Raw genomic sequence first — 17,490 nt, forward strand, 5'->3', positions numbered from 1 at the left:
CCCAGAACCCTGGCTTCATGACCTGAGCCGAAGGCAGATGATTGCTACTAAAGTATTTGAAGGACACTAAAAGGTAGCTTGAATATTTTAAACATTTTTCAATAAATTCTTTTCGTTTATACTGTTTCTTTTAAGAATAGTTATCCTTCATTAACAATTTAGTGTCAAATTAAGTTTAGTCTTAATAATAAAAATTATCGAGATGCTTAGGTGGCTCAGTTGGTTAAGCATCTGCCTTCAGCTCAGGTTTTGATCCCAGGGCCCTGTGATTGAGTCCCCATTGGGCTTCTTCCTTGGAGGGGAGCCTACTCCTCCCTCTGCATGCCACTCCTCCTGCTTGTGCCCTCTTTCTCTCTCTCTGACAAATAAATAAATAAAATCTTTAAAAAATAATAAAGATTATCAAATTAAAGAATATTGGGTTAATGTTTTATTTTCTTGTTTTCTTCCTCAAATTAAAAATTATATTGCTTCCCAGTCTAGGAGGCCTAGCTAGCTAAATTCCCCTGAAGAGAGTACCCAGTTTCGAAGTCATCAATTTTAAAGGATTCTTAAAATCTGTGCTAGAGAGTGAGTACTCTGTCAGGGTGAATCCTCTGCTATCAAAAAGAGAATTTAAGGAATGGGAAAGATTTAAAATAAAAGAGCTAGGATCTACCTAAAACTGAAAATGTTAAGCCCATAGATGGAAATTCTGCCTAGCTTCAAAAAGAGCATTTCCAGGAAATAGACATTCACATATGATGTGGAATGTTTGGTATATCTGAGAATTGGAAAGCTTGAGTAGAGATAGCATTGCTGATGCAGGAAAGACATTGAATAGTAAATAAGAGGGGATAAAATGGGTTGTTTGAATGTACTGAAATGAAGTCACCAACCTCAGTAAGTGAATGTTACAGGTAGAATGGGGAGTAGAAAGTACATGGCCAGTGTTGGGGATATGAACACCAGTGCATGTTGTCATCATTCTTATGTCATTGGGTATGTAGTTTAGGTATCCAATTACTGGGGAGAGATTCCTTGTCTGATTTGTGGGATGAAGCTTGAAACAGAATTTCTGATTTGAGAGTTGAGAAAGAATATTTGTATTCCTGTACTCTTTGGGCTTATGCTCTAGAGAGGTAGAGTTTGAGGTTAAGTCAGTTTATCTGGAATTGAGGTAGATAATATTCAGTGTATTTATTTGCAAGAGTTTACTTTTAGTCATATTTTTAAAGATCAAGAGAATGACTTCTTCCATCATTTATTACTTTAAAATGTATTGAATATTTACTATTTTATTTTCTATTTCTGTGTAACAAATTATTCCTAAATGTTAGTGGCCTCAGATGACAAACATTTGTTTCTCATCAATTATAGCTTATTAGCTGGGTAGTTTTGGTTTACCATTTCTCAGGAAATTGTAATCAAATGGTTGCTAGTCTGTAGTCATGGCTTGATGGGTACTGGAGGGTTTGCTTTTAGATAACATATTCAGATGACTGTTGGCTTTTGGCGGGAGGCTTCAGTTCCTTGACAGGTGCACCTCCCTTAAGGTTGTTTGATAGTTTTATATCTGCTTACTTAACCTGAGCCAGTCATCCAAGAGAGGCAGAAAGGAGGAATCTGCAATGCCTGTTATGATTGTCTCAAAAGTTACAAACCATCATATCCTGGTCACTAGAAGTGAATTACTAAGTATATGCCACATTTAAGGGGAAGGGAATTAAGCTCCATCATTTAAAGTAAGGAATATCAAAATTTATTAATGTATTTTAAAACCACCAGAATTATATGCCTCCTTTTATCTTCTCATTTTGAAGTTTTTTAATCATTCATATTTTAATAATACAGTGTTTCTCAGCTGATTCAACATAAGTTTTTGAAATAAGCAGAATTGCAATTTTACCATTACTAGTTTCTTCATACAATTTATATTTTAATTAACATAAGGGCTATTCTTGGACTGGATCTTCAATAGCTCTTGTCATTGTTACATTGGTATGTGTTTCATCAATCAAAAATATTTCAAAGTTTACCATTGAAAGATAAAGTATAAAGGCTATTTAAGTCCTTCCACTCCTCATGCTGATTCCCCCCTCTTCCTTCTGCTTTATTTTACTCTGTAGTACTTTCCAACTACTTTTCCCTATGCACACACTACTTCAGCCACACTAGCTCCTTACTATTCCTTGGAATTTAGCTGACATTCTTTTACCTTAGGACATTTGCTTTTATTTTATCTTCTGCCTGGAATGTTCTTTCAGATTTTTATATCGTTGATCTCCTCTCTCTCTCTCTCTCTTAAATATAATAATCTTTATTTTTTTTAAAAGATTTTATTTATTTATTTGACAGAGAGAGATCACAAGTAGGCAGAGAGGCAGGCAGAGAGACAGAGAGGAGGAAGCAGGCTCCCCGCCGAGCAGAGAGCCCGATGCGGGACTCGATCCCAGGACCCTGAGATCATGACCGGAGCCGAAGGCAGCGGCTCAACCCACTGAGCCACCCAGGCGCCCTAATCTTTATTTTTTTAAATTGCTTTTCAGTGTATCAGAATTCATTGTTTATGTACTACACCCAGAGTTCCATGCAATATGTCCCCTCCATAATACCCACCACCAGGCTCACCGAACATCTCACCCTCTGCCCCTTCAAAACCCTCAGATTGTTTTTCAGAGTCCATAGTCTCTCATGACTCATCTCCCCTTCCAATTCCCCCCAACTGCCTTCTCTTCTCCATCTCCCCGTGTCCTCCATGTTATTTCTTATGCTCCCCAAATAAGTGAAACCATATGATAATTGGCTCTCTCTGCTTGACTTATTTCACTTAGCATAATCTCTTCCAGCCCTGTCTGTGTTGCTACAAAAGTTGGGTATTCATCCTTTCTGATGGAGGCATAATACTCCATAGTGTATATGGACCACATCTTCCTTATCCATTCGACTGTTGAAGGGCATCTTGGTTCTTTCCACAGATTGGTGATTGTGGCCATTGCTGCTATGAACATTGGGGTACAGATGGCCCTTCTTTTCACGACATCTGTATCTTTGGGGTAAATACCCAGTAGCGCAACTGCAGGGTCATAGGGAAGCTCTATTTTTAATTTTTTAAGGAATCTCCACACTGTTTTCCGAAGTGGCTGCACCAACTTGCATTCCCACCAACAGTGTAAGAAGGTTCCCCTTTCTCCACATCCTCTCCAACACACATTATTTACTGTCTTGTTATTTTTGGCCATTCTAACTGGTGTAAAGTGGTATCTCAATGTGGTTTTGATTCGAATCTCCCTGATGGCTAGTGATGATGAACATTTTTTCATGTGTCTGGTAGCCATTTGTATGTCTTCATTGGAGAAATGTCTGTTCATGTCTTCTGCCCATTTTTTGACATGATTATCTGTTTTGTGTGTGTTGAGTTTGAGGAGTTCTTTATAGATCCTGGATATCAGCCTTTTATCTGTACTGTTTTTGCGAATATCTTCTCCCATTCTGTGGGTTGCCTCTTTGTTTTGCTGACTCTTTCCTTTGCTGTGCAGAAGCTTCTGATCTTGGCAAAGTCCCCAAAATTCATTTTTGCTTTTTTTTCTTTTGCCTTTGGAGACATATCTTGAAATAAGTTGCTGTGGCTGATATTGAAGAGGTTACTATGTTCTCCTCTAGGATTCTGATGGATTCCTGCCTCACATTGAGGTCTTTTATATCCATTTCAAGTTTATCTTTGTGTAAGGTATAAAAGAATGGTTGAGTTTCATTCTTCTACATATAGCTATCCAATTTTCCCAGCACCATTTATTAAAGAGACTGTCTTTTTTCCACTGGATATTTTTTCCTGCTTTGTCGAAGATTATTTGACTATAGAGTTGGGGGTCCATACCTGGGCTCTCTACTCTGTTCCACTGGTCTATGTGTCTGTTTTGTGCCAGTACCATCCTGTCTTGGTGATCACAGCTTTGTAGTAAAGCTTGAAATAAGGCAGTAGGATGCCCGGAGTTTTGTTTTTCTTTTTCAACATTTCCTTAGCAATTCTTGGTTTCTTCTGATTCCATATAAATTTTAGTTTTGTTTTTTTAAATTAATTAATTAATTAATTAATTAATTTTAAATTTTTTATTTTTTATAAACATATATTTTTATACCCAGGGGTACAGGTCTGTGAATCACCGGTTTACACACTTCACAGCACTCACCAAAGCACATACCCTCCCCAATGTCCATAATCCCACCCCCTTCACCCAAACCCCCTCCCCCCAGCAACCCTCAGTTTGTTTTGTGAGATTAAGAGTCACTTATGGTTTGTCTCCCTCCCAATCCCATCTTGTTTCATTTATTCTTCTGCTACCCACTTAAGCCCCCATGTTGCATCACCACTTCCTCATATCAGGGAGATCATATGATAGTTGTCTTTCTCTGCTTGACTTATTTCACTAAGCATGATACGCTCTAGTTCCATCCATGTTGTCGCAAATGGCAAGATTTCATTTCTTTTGATGGCTGCATAGTATTCCATTGTGTATATATACCACCTGTTCTTGATCCATTCATCTGTTGATGGACATCTAGGTTCTTTCCATAGTTGGCTATTGTGGACATTGCTGCTATAAACATTTGGGTGCATGTGCCCCTTTGGACCACTATGCTTGTATCTTTAGGGTAAATACCCAGTAGTGCAATTGCTGTGTCATAGGGCAGTTCTATTTTCAACATTTTGAGGAACCTCCATGCTGTTTTCCAGAGTGGCTGCACCAGCTTGCATTCCCACCAACAGTGTAGGAGGGTTCCCCTTTCTCCACATCCTCGCCAGCATCTGTCATTTCCTGACTTGTTGATTTTAGCCATTCTGACTGGTGTGAGGTGATATCTCATTGTGGTTTTGATTTGTATTTCCCTGATGCCGAGTGATATGGAGCACTTTTTCATGTGTCTGTTGGCCATCTGGATGTCTTCTTTGCAGAAATGTCTGTTCATGTCCTCTGCCCATTTCTTGATTGGATTATCTGTTCTTTGGGTGTTTAGTTTGCTAAGTTCTTTATAGATTCTGGACACTAACCCTTTATCTGATATGTCATTTGCAAATGTCTTCTCCCATTCTGTCAGTTGTCTTTTGATTTTGTTAACTGTTTCCTTTGCTGTGCAAAAGCTTTTGATCTTGATGAAATCCCAATAGTTCATTTTTGCCCTTGCTTCCCTTGCCTTTGGCATTGTTCCTAGGAAGATGTTGCTGCAGCTGAGGTTGAAGAGGTTGCTGCCTGTGTTCTTCTCAAGGATTTTTTGTTTGCTCCAGCTCTTGGAACTATAAACTTCCAAAACTGAACCAGGAAGACCCCCTTTCCCTTTGTTCACAGGTCTCCTTTCAAAGAGGACTTAATTGATAACCCTATTTAAAATTCCAACCTATTCCTTCATAAACACTCTCAATATCCTTAACTCTTCATTTTTTTTACCCTAATGTACTATATAATTTATTTGTTAGGTTTATTTTTCATTGTCTGCCCAGATGGACTGTAAGCTCCACAAAGGCAGGAATCTTTATTTTTTTCTTATCTCAGTTGCTTAGAATAGATGTGAATGCTCATTATGTATTTTTTTAATAAGACAGTAACTGTCTGATATATATTTCACCTGTTATCTTTTTCTTCTCTTTTCAGCTAGAATATAACTTCCATGAGGGCAGAGATTTTTTTTTTTTTTAATTTAAATTCTCTTAATAGCATAGAGTGTATTATTAGTTTCAGAGGTAGAGTTCAGTGACTCAACAGTGTTATATAACCCAGTACTCATTATATCACATGCCCTCATTAATGCCTATCACCCTGATACTCCTCCCCTTCAGCAATCCTCAGTTTGTTTCATATGGTTAAGAGTCTCTTATGGTTGGTCTCCCTCTCTGATTGCATCTTAATTTATTTTTCCCTCACTTCCTCTATGCTCCTCTGTTTTGTTTCTTAAATTCCACACATGAGTGAAATCAAAAGACAACTGTCATTCTCTTACTGACTTATTTCACTTAGCATAGTACCCTCTAGTTCCATCCATGTTGTTGCAAATGGCAAGATTTCCGTTTTTTTTTTTTTAAGATTTTATTTATGTATTTGACAGACAGAGATCACAAGTAGGCAGAGAGGCAAGCAGAGAGAGAGAGGAGAAAGCAGGCTCCCCGCTGAGCAGAGAGCCCAATGCGGGACTCCATCCCAGGACCCTGAGATCATGACCTGAGCCGAAGACAGAGGCTCAACCCACTGAGCCACGCAGGTGCCCCAAGATTTCAGTTTTTGATGGCTGAGTAATATTCCGTTGTTTATATATACCACATCTTTATCCATTCATCTGTTGATGAACATCTGGGCTCTTTCCGTAATTTTCCTATTGTGGACATTGCTGCTGTAAACATTGGGATGCAGATGGAAGGCAGAGGTTTTTGTCTATTTTATTCCCTGCTATTCCCAGCATGAAACACAATGTCAGGTGCATAATAGGTCCTCATTAATCATTTGTCAGATAAATGAAAACACTGGGTAAACATCTTTTCATTTGGGCTAGTTATAATTTTGTTTTTCAGATTAGAATCAGCATTATGTTTTTGGTTTTTTAAATTTTTATTCATTTTTTAAATTTCTTTTCAGTGTTCCAGAATTCACAGCATTATGTTTTTTATGTCTGTAATAGTAATATATGTTTATCATAAAAATTTAATTTTATATAGAGGAGTATAATGAAGAAAATAACATCGTACTATAATTAGATATCTTGCTGAGTGTACATATTACTGGTTATGTTCCATCTGTATCTATGATATGTGTGTATAAATTTCCTTTTTACAATGATATGTCAGATAAAATTTTTGGCAGTGTGAGTTTTTATACCTAATTTAATGTGGGCATCTTTATACATAATTTAATATAGATCTATTTTTTTGGCATCTACATAATAGTGTAAGTTAAAGCATTGAAAATTGCCTATCCAAAACTGTATAAGCTTATCCAAACTATACATAAGTTTTGTTTCATACCATTGCCCCTTAGTATTTCATGGATTACAAAAGATATGACTTTCAGAGAAATCTTAGAAAAGAATTTGGGTCTAAATAACAAATGAGGAGCAATAATTCCAGAAAAGTTAAATTTAAAATATAGCAGGAAACAGTTTAGAATAATGAGTGGAAGGTTTATGAATTGAAAAATAAGTTTATTAAACTAATATGCCATTTTTAGCATAGATTATATCAAATAAATCTTTGCATGAAAACATAGTCACTGTCTTATAGAGACATACAATCTAGTCATATACTAACTACATGACTACGGGTAGCTATACTATAGGACTGGGTATGTTCAATGTTCTAAAACTGATACAAAAAGTATTTTATAGGTTTGATTGAACTAAACTATTAAAAGAGTTCAGAAGAGAAAGCAGTCACTCTGACTTTGGTGATTTGGGAATACTTTTATCCTACTCATTTTTTTGTCTCTTCCCTATTATTGTCTTCAGAATTTTAATTAGTATTGACATTTTGTTGCAGTTTGTAGGGAGTAATTTGGTAAAATATAACCAATTACTATTTCATAACAAACTTGGGTTAATGGAAAGGAACTGCTATATTTTATTCTATGTTCTTTTATCATCCAAAGGTAGGTGAACAGAAAGGCTAGATTATCATTTCTTTTGTAAATTGTTCACTACATGATTTTATTTTTAAGTAGCTTCCCTTTTTTATTTTTTAATTTTATTTTTTCATCATGGTAAGTGTACTATTTAATCTCTATCCCCTCTTTCACCTACCTCATCCACCCCCAACTCTGGTAACAGTTTGCTCTCTATGGTTAAGAGTCTATTTCTTGTTTTTTCTCTCTCTCTTTTTATCCTCTTAGCTTATTTATTTTGTTTCTTAAATTCCACATATGAGTGAGATCATATGGTATTTGTCTTTCTCTGACTTTTTTTGCTTAGCATTATACTCTAGAACTTCATCTGTGTCATTGCAAATTGCAAGACTTCATTCTTTTTATGGCCGATTAATATTCAGTGTGTGTGTGTGTGTGTGTTTATGTATGTATATGTAACCAGATCTTTATCCATTCATTTATCTATGGACACTTGAGCCGTTTCCATAATTTGGCTATTGTAAATAATACTGCAGTGAACAGACGGGTTCTTGTATCCCTTTGAATTAGTGTTTTTATATTTTTTGGGTAAATACCCAGTAGTGTGATTATTAGATCATAAGGTAATTCTAATTTTAATTTTTTGGAAACCACCATACTGTTTCTGCAATGTCTGCACCAGTTTGCATTCCCACCAACATAAAGATTCCTTTTGGTCCACATCCTTGCCAGTACCTGTTTCAAGTGGCTTCCTTTTTTGATGTTCTCTTTTTAATCTTTTTTTAAATATTTTTAATCTAAATAACCTTTTTTCTGGCTTATTTTTCAGATTGAACTCATTTGCCAACAAAATAATATAATAGTATTGGAAGATACAATAAAAAGGCTTAGATCTGTAAGTACATTTTTTATACATTTAAGTTGCGGAGTCATTTTTATTCTGTTAGACTGTGAAAAATGGTATATGTGTTTTAGTTCTTCTGCATTTTGTGAACATTAAAAAATGTCTGCTTTCTAAAATCAGCACTCTGCTTGGTGCACAGGGGCGCTTCCCATCTGTAAGAGCATTGTTGTTCCTGCTCCATTTCATCGTTATGCCTTCCTTTCCCAGAGGTGGAGAGAACTTTGGTTGGTTTTATTAGTACCCTTAGCTGTTACTTGATTTAAAATGATGACCATGAGTAATTTAATTCTCAAAATATAAGGTACATTTGTTTACACATTAACTTTTATCCCTCTTAATAATAAATATTAAATCGGATGTTGTAAGTTAATTCAGAGTAGTGAGTTTTTTTTTCTAACAATGTGAAATGAAAACTCATTTTAGACTGTTTAATGTTATCATTTAAAATATCATTTGGAACACCCTCTCTGAAAGCATATCTGTAATTTTCTCCCAATAAAGTATTGGTAAAATAAAGATTATAAAAGAAAAACTGCTTCTAAATACATTAAGGTAAATGGGAATGTACCTGAAAGTGTATACAAGTATAAAATATCCAGCATTCATTTAATTTATTCATTCATTGAATTATTGAACAAAATTTAGATGCTGTAAATAGAAGCTCTAATATTAGCATACAAGTTTCCTAAGCAGGAAATTTCTTATTAATTTCCTAATAGAAATTAATTCAATTTCTAGGACTTACAACTAGATCTGTGTGCATTTCTGTCCCCAAAATTTCTTTACCATTTTTCCTTAAAATTATTGAATTGTCGTGACTAGTGCGACAAATCGACCAGGAAACGTGAGGGTAAGAGGATGGTGAAAAGAAATTAAGAGACAAAGAGATGAGGGCAGGAGGAGCACTGAGGATGATGTCCAACAGTACTAAGTTTATTCAAAGCATTAAGGCCATATGTATAGTGTAGGAGAAACAATACACCTGTGTTCAGTTAAACAACCATGAGTTCCCATAATAAGTTTCACATTTAACTATAAGCAGACCTCGTGACGCCAAACAGCTGATGCTAGTACAATTGTTCTGTATTGATACGGCAAACCTGAAAGTAATTTATGAGCAGTACCAGGGCAGCAAGGACCAGCAATGAACTTTTGACCCCAACTGAATTGTTCTCATTTGTTTAGCAAGCATGTGGGAAGTCACATAGGCGAGCGCACAACACATAGCACATAACCTTTCTCAGCGCTACTCAACTTTTTCCGTCCTAAACCTTTTGTTAGGTTATTCAGACTTTAAAGGGGGCACAAGTCAGGGCCTGGTTTGGTCCTCGACTCAAGCCTTATTGCAGCTTCCCACATTGAATAAATTTAGGGGTTCTTTCAGTTAAATAAAAATATAGTACATTCACATATGCTAGAAAAAGAAGGCAGCTAACTGTTTTTTAAAGAGTACTGATGAATTATCTTCTAAAATACCAAGTTAATTATTTTTAAGGATCCTGTTTATTCATTTTTATATAGAAAATGACGCTATAGTATAGCTTGAAATAATAACCTAATTTTTTCCTCCCTGGCAAGATAATTTTAGAGACTGAAAAAGGACAAAATAAATCTCCTTCCAGACTTGATTCCTTTGTCAAGACTTTAGAAGCAGACAGAGATTACTACAAGAGTGAAGCTCAAAATTTGAGAAAGATGATGAGAAGTAGATCTAAAAGTCCAAGACGCCCATCTCCATCTTCCCGGGTAGGTTTTGGAAACTTACAAATATTTTGGAGTTTGTTGCTCAAACACTGACTTTTATTCTTTGATTTACCTAATATGCAAACAATTCATTTTGATTTGGCATGAATTGATATATCCAAGAATTGGGGAGACAGAGATCTCTTTGATGGCACAGTGGACCATTGAATTTGGTTCTGTATCCCCAGTATTGGTAGTAGTTGGGAGGTAATCAGATAAATGGGGACCAGTTTGGGACAAAGCTGTTTAAAAGAGAAGTGATTTTTTAAAACTTTTTTTTTTATCATTTCTTTTCATTGTATTGTCATGTTTGATTGAGTAGAGATCGTGTAGTGCTTTTTTTTTAGAGCCACGTGTCAAAGAAGAATTTCAGATTTCTTATATAATAATCTTAGGGTACAAACTGTGATGTAGAGCTTTTGAAAACAACAAGAGACCGTGAAGAACTAAAATGCATGCTGGAAAAATATGAGCGTCATTTGGCAGAAATTCAGGGTAATGTCAAGGTTCTTACATCTGAGAGAGACAAGACCTTTCTTCTTTATGAACAGGTAAATTTATTTATAAATAACATATCTAATAATAATCAATTTTTGAGATATGTAATTTTTAAAGTTGAATAAGAATGCTTAAATCTGCCAATCAAATTAACCTAACATTTGGGAATTACTTTGTTCTTAAGGTATTCTTAATGAAATGTAATGTATTTCTAATACAATAAGTGTATGTGTACATACACAAATATATACGTTTTTCCTTATATCCAAAAAAGATCATATACATGTATAGAAATATTCTGATTTTTGGCATGAGAAATGAAGAAATTGTTAAATGACTGGAAATGGTGAGTTCAAGGTAAACTTGAGATTTGGGGTTAGAGAATGCTAATATTACTTTGATATCAATCACTTTAGGAAATGCCTATAATTTTCTTAATTTAGGAGAGTAAAATCAGTTTGTAGTTTATACCCATTTTTAGCTTAGTTTTATATATATATATATATATATATATATATATATATATATCCCTTATTAATCATTTAGCTTATTTATTCAACAAATATTAAACCTCATAAATCACTAACAATTTCTTTTAAAAATATCAAATTTTATTAAGAATTATCACTATCAGGGGTGCTTGGGTGGCTCAGTCGGTTAAGCATCTGCCTTTGGTTCAGGTCATGATCCCAGAATCCTGAGATGGAGCCCAGCATCTGGCTCCCTGCTCTGCAGGAGGCCTGCTTCTCCCTCTCCCACTCCTCCTGCTTGTGTTCCTTCTCACTGTGTCTCTCTCTATCATATAAATAAAATCTTTAAAAAAAAAGAATTATTACTACTGTATGCAGGGTTCTGAGCTTGCCACTCTAAGAGATAGAAAAAAATGAAAAATACCAACAGTGTTTTCTATGTTCACAGTCTACTTGGGGAGATAAAGTATAGTATAGTATAAAGTAAAGTCTTGTATGTATTTTTTATTACTTAAGTATAAGTAGTCTAGAAAATGTTGTAACAAATAAAAGAAGTGGGTATTTTTAGTTGTTGTGATTAAGGAAATCTTTGCTAGATGATATGGAATTTGAGTCCTAAAGGAAGAAGGGAGTTCCTATTATCCTGAAAGGGGAAAGGAACATTCCAGACCAAAGGAATAGTGAGAGGCAAATGATAAAGGCAGGAAAATCAGTAGATAAATGGATCAGGTTAAGACTAGACTAAAATCTATATGCCATTGGAGTAAGGGGGAGCTAAGTCTTGAGAGGTAAATTGAACTAGAGCTTAGAGCAGGGGTCTGCAAACCTTTTCTGTGAATGCCAGAAAAGAAGTATCTTGGGCTCTGCAGGCCACACAGTTTCACAGCTATTCAGCTCTGTCGTGGTGTGAAAGTAGCTATAGACAATTACCAAATGAATGAGTTTGGCTGTGTTACAATATAACTTTACTTTTGGACATGGAAGTTTGAATTTCACATTATTTTTACTTATGATAAATATTATGAAATCTGTTTGTTTTTTTTTTATCATTTTTTTAAAAGTGTAAGAAACATTCTCAATTTACAGACTTACAAAAACAGTAGGCAGGCTGGATTTGGCCTGTGAACTACATGTAGTTTGCCAACTTCTGAAGTACATGTAGAGGCTGTTTAATGGGCTTTATAAGGGGTTTATACTTTGCTTTATAAGCAATGGGCAATCTATTTTTTGTTTTGTTTTGTTTTGCTTTTTTAGGATAGAAGAAATGACCAATGCCACATTTTTACAATTTAAACCTGTTAACAATTTTATATTATCTGTTTCATAATCTTTTTGTGTTATCTTTTTATAACAATTTTTCTTTCAAGAGAATTGGAGGAAGGGGAAATTGTGGACTCTTTAGAAGGCTGTGAAAGCAGTCCATGCATGAGGCATTAAGAACTAAACTAGCATGCCATCAGTGGAAATAAGGATAGGGAGAGATGCAATAGATACTGTAGCAGAAGCCTTGACAAGATTTGGTTTTAGCAAAAAGGAGGGATAAACGGACCTCACTGAAGTTCTTTTTTGAATGACTGAAGAATTTTAGTAGTAGAAAAAGAAATAGTGAAGCCATTTGTGATTTGAGGGAAAAGATGTATTAATTTCAGACAGGTGGAGTAAGATGATGGTCATACAATCAGGTGGTAATTGCATTTAGGCAGAAGAGAATGTGCGACTACAGTGGGGAGAGAGGTAAGAACTGAATGTGTAGATGGGGAATTCATCTTCTTAGCGGTGACTTTGTGACCTTCAGAGTAGATGAGGTCTCTGAATGGGAAAGCTATAGAAGAACAGATGAAATGTTGGGATTTTTTTTTCCAATTAGTATGGGAATATGTGAAAGAATAAGAAGATAGGAAACTAAGGTGGAAAAATACTAAGCCCAAGGAAGGAATGAGTCTAAAACAGGGTGTTGAAGATAATGTCAAATGTTGCCAAATATTAAAAATGGGAACTGAGAAAAGGCCATTTGGTGAGGTCATTATTTGAAATTCTGCAAAGTGATAGGTATAGGAGCCAAGTAGTTTACACTGGGGTGGGATAGTAGGTGCTGAGGAACAGGCAAATGGGTACAAACCATAGGGTAAAAAAAAAAAAAAAAAAAAAAAATGTCTAATGCAAAAGAGATATGGGGCAGCAAGATTAAATGGCAGTTTTTTAAGATATGGGAGCTGTGTGTTATGGTAGAGGGAGGGGAGAAAGAGCCAGTGGAGAGGGTGGTATTCAAAGTGAGAGGAAATAATTATACAGCTGAGTCTTGAACAAGGTGGGACTAGGGGTGCCAACCCTCCTGCACAGTTGAAAATCTTTTTTAAATTAATATTTTATGTATTTATTTGTCAGAGGGAGAGAGAGAGAGAGGGTGTACAGGCAGGCAGAGTGGCAGGCAGAGGCAGAGGGAGAAGCAGGCTCCCTGTCAAGCAAGGAGCCCTATGTGGGACTTGAACTCAGGACACTGGGATCATGACCTGAGCCAAAGGCAGCTGCTTAACCAACTGAGCCACCCAGGCATCCCATGGTTGAAAATCTTTGTATAACTTTTGACTCCCCCAAATTTAATTGCAACTAACCTACTGTTGACCAGAAGCTTGCTGATAACATAGTGAATTAACACATTCCTTATGTATGTATTATACACTTATTCTTCCAATAAAATAAGCTATTTTTTCCTCATGAGGAGGAAAAAATACTTTTACAATATTGTACTGTATTGTTGAAGAAGTATGTGTTTAAGTTCAAACCCATGTTTTTCAAGGGTCAACTCTAATTGAGTCAAGAGTATCTTAGAAAGCATTTTAGGCATTTTAGGAGATGAGGTCCAGGATTCTGGTCAAAGTTTTGCTATGGAAATTAGGAAGTAATATATCTTCCTCTGAGACTTGGAGGCCAAGTGAATAGGTAGTGATCAAAATTAAGAAAGATTAGGGACTTTTAAGTAGCCCAGTAGGATATGAAATCATCTGTAGGTGTAGAATAGGTTTAGGACCTGAGGATGGTTGAAATAGTATGAGAGAGTATATTGGGTTGTCAGTAAGGATTGATGAGCCTTCTGTCAGGATAGAAGTAGCTAGGACATGGAAATGGCATATACATTTATTAGAGAAAGATAGGAACACTGTAATATTTATTAAAATAGTATTTTACTGGAATTTTGCTGAATTCAAATTTATATCATGAAACATTAGTAAAACATTCTCTCTTATATTGACTTCCTCCAAATTAAAAAAATTTGGCAAAGATATTATAAACCAAACTTTTATTTTTATTCATCACTTGCATTTTTGGACATCATTTGCCTTTATATAAACTCATTAAAAAAACATCCTGTTGGGGCGCCTGGGTGGCTCAGTGGGTTAAAGCCTCTGCCTTCGGCTCAGGTCATGATCCCAGGGTCCTGGGATCGAGCCCCGCATCGGGCTCTTTGCTCAACAGGGAGCCTGCTTCCTCCCCTCTCTCTCTGCCTGCCTCTCTGCCTACTTGTGATCTCTGTCTGTCTAATAAAATAAATAAAATCTTTAAAAAAAAAATCCTGTTGCATGCATTTTTATAAATGGTTTGTATTTTAACTAGCTGGATTGAAGATTGCTGTATTTATGTCTGGTCTAAAACTTGTTAAATAGAAATCTGTGTATTTAAATAATAGGCACAGGAAGAAATTGCTCGACTTCGAAGAGAAATGATGAAAAACTGTAAGTCTCCTAAATCAACAACAGCACATGCCATCCTCCGGCGGGTGGAGACTGAAAGAGATGTGGCCTTCACTGATTTACGAAGAATGACCACAGAACGAGATAGCCTGAGGGAAAGACTAAAGGTTTGGATGAATTTTATCAGTATGACCATTTGTGAAACACCGTGTAGCAACACTGAAAACATTTTGTTTTGTTTTTGTTTTTTAAACAGATTGCCCAAGAGACAGCATTTAATGAGAAGGCTCATTTGGAACAAAGGATAGAAGAGCTGGAGTGTACAGTTCATAATGTAAAGAAAAATCACTTTTGTGTTTTCAGCTATAAACTGTCAAAGCTTCCCCCTTTTCTTTGTTTTTTTCTATGTTCAGAGAAGTTCTTTTATTTTTCTGAGATAGTGTTAATAATCCTAAAACATTTAAGTAGTATGTGTAGTATAAATTATCACTTTTTCACTGTTTATGTCCTTCCAAAAAATGTAAGCAAAGTCTTTTTTCTTTTAGGTTGAAAAATGTGTTCTTTTAAAAAAAAATCCATTAGGAATACATCTGTGGGATTTTAGCAGATTTCTTATCTCTGTCTTTCATTAAACATAGCGTTGCCAGATACAGAGAAACTGGCTTATTCTATCTAAAGTGTAGCTAAGGTAGAAGAAATTATTATGACATGAAAAGTTATGAGAAGATTATATTTAAACTGAATTTAAATGTGAAGCATCACCTTTTCACTAATCAAGAATTCTAGATGCTATGAATTTGAGATGTTATGACTATATAAACAATTTGAGTTCTGTTATCAAATTTAATTGAATATATTTATACATTCATCTGTGTTGTCATGATGAGAATAAAAAGCATTTTTCAGGAAAGAAAAAAATTTTTTTTCATAATTCCACTTTATATGTATAACTTATTAATGTTGAACAATAAATAAATCCTTTTGCAAATAAGATATGTATACTACAGTCAAAATGAACCAGATTGAAAATGTAGATGCATGTACTGTGATAGGCTCTATGCACAGATTGTGCAGTGGTTTGTTCTTTTTTTTTTTTAATTTATTTTTTATTTATTTTCAGTATAACAGTATTAATTATTTTTGCACCACACCCAGTGTTCCATGCAATCTGTGCCCTCTATAATACCCACCACCTGGTACCCCAACCTCCCACCCCCCCCCCGCCCCTTCAAAACCCTCAGATTGTTTTTTAGAGTCCATATTCTCTCATGGTCCAGCTCCCCTTCCAATTTCCCCCAACTCCCTTCTCCTCTCCAACGCCCCATGTCCTCTATGCTATTTGTTATGCTCCACAAATAAGTGAAACCATATGATAATTGACTCTCTCTGCTTGACTTATTTCACTCAGCATAATCTCTTCCAGTCCCATCCATGTTGCTACAAAAGTTGGGTATTCGTCCTTTCTGATGGAGGCATAATACTCCATAGTGTATGTGGACCACATCTTCCTTATCCATTCGTCCGTTGAAGGGCATCTTGGTTCTTTCCACAGTTTGGTGGATACAGATGTAGTGAAAAGAAGGGCCATCTGTACCCCAATGTTTATAGCAGTGGTTTGTTCTTAATCGTATTTCACAGTACCTTGCCCATACAGCCTCCCACAACATTCAGGTCTAATCTGATCATCTCCTGGTGTAAATCTTGTCATATGCCACAGTTTGCACAGAAAAGATGTCTCTTTAGGAAGATTTTGTTGGTGGTGGCAGTAACCTTGTCATTCTACTTGCATAGCTTGATGATGAACGTATGGAGCAAATGTCAAATATGACTTTGATGAAGGAAACCATAACCACTGTGGAAAAAGAAATGAAATCACTAGCAAGAAAGGCAATGGATACTGAAAGTGAACTTGGCAGGCAAAAGGCAGAGAATAATTCTTTGAGGTAAATTACTTTTAGTTTACTATAACTACTAGATCTGCTTTTTGTAGAGTATTTTATAATGATAATTAAGTTATTTGTTGACTTTAATTTCTGAGAGTATTATTATGAAGGAGTTGTAGAAGTCTCGGCATACATTAAATGATATCCCAGAGATCACTTACAGACTAGTAATGGCATACTAAACTAGCAATCAGACTTCTAGTAATCATCTTACATTTGCAGAAAGCCTAATGTTTAACTGAAGTACCTTTCACAGCGTCCTTCTGAGCACAGAGCATATTTGACTTTGGCGTTTGAATATGTAGGAAAATGTAATGGAACTTCTTTTAATTGAATGCAAAGTAGGTTCTTAGCCCTTCCTACATACTGGAATGGTAGCAGAAGAAATTCCAATTAAAGCAACCTACAGGCAATAAATATAAGGGAATAAATTTTTGAAGACCATGTTAGCAGTTTTAGTATCTGTTGATACAAAAGATAGAGCTCTACAAATTTAGTAATATTGAATTACAGTGCATCTGTGAACCTTTGAAAAATAGTAGTTCATATGAGTGTGAAATATTAAGTCTACAGATAATACTTGGTTCACATAAGAGTTCCTAGATTCCCCTCTTTGATCATTCAGGGGTCTGTGGTATGTATGTTGAAATGATTTGTCAGGAC

General features: G+C 35.5%; 1 protein-coding gene across 1 annotated transcript in view; it reads left to right on the plus strand.

Annotated features, from left to right (window-relative positions):
• The window catches only part of TSGA10 (testis specific 10), a 75,383-nt gene that overhangs the window by 24,737 nt on the left and 33,156 nt on the right, over positions 1–17,490 (plus strand). Inside the window, exons 4-9 of the mRNA XM_059407647.1 lie at positions 8,410–8,475; positions 10,063–10,230; positions 10,623–10,778; positions 14,881–15,051; positions 15,141–15,218; positions 16,676–16,827. Of these exons, the coding sequence (XP_059263630.1) occupies positions 10,180–10,230; positions 10,623–10,778; positions 14,881–15,051; positions 15,141–15,218; positions 16,676–16,827 (608 nt within the window). The 5' untranslated portion in view covers positions 8,410–8,475; positions 10,063–10,179. The remainder of the gene's footprint in view (positions 1–8,409; positions 8,476–10,062; positions 10,231–10,622; positions 10,779–14,880; positions 15,052–15,140; positions 15,219–16,675; positions 16,828–17,490) is intronic.

This window comes from Mustela nigripes, chromosome 7 (genome assembly GCF_022355385.1).
Source record: "Mustela nigripes isolate SB6536 chromosome 7, MUSNIG.SB6536, whole genome shotgun sequence".
Classification (NCBI taxonomy): domain Eukaryota; kingdom Metazoa; phylum Chordata; class Mammalia; order Carnivora; family Mustelidae; genus Mustela; species Mustela nigripes.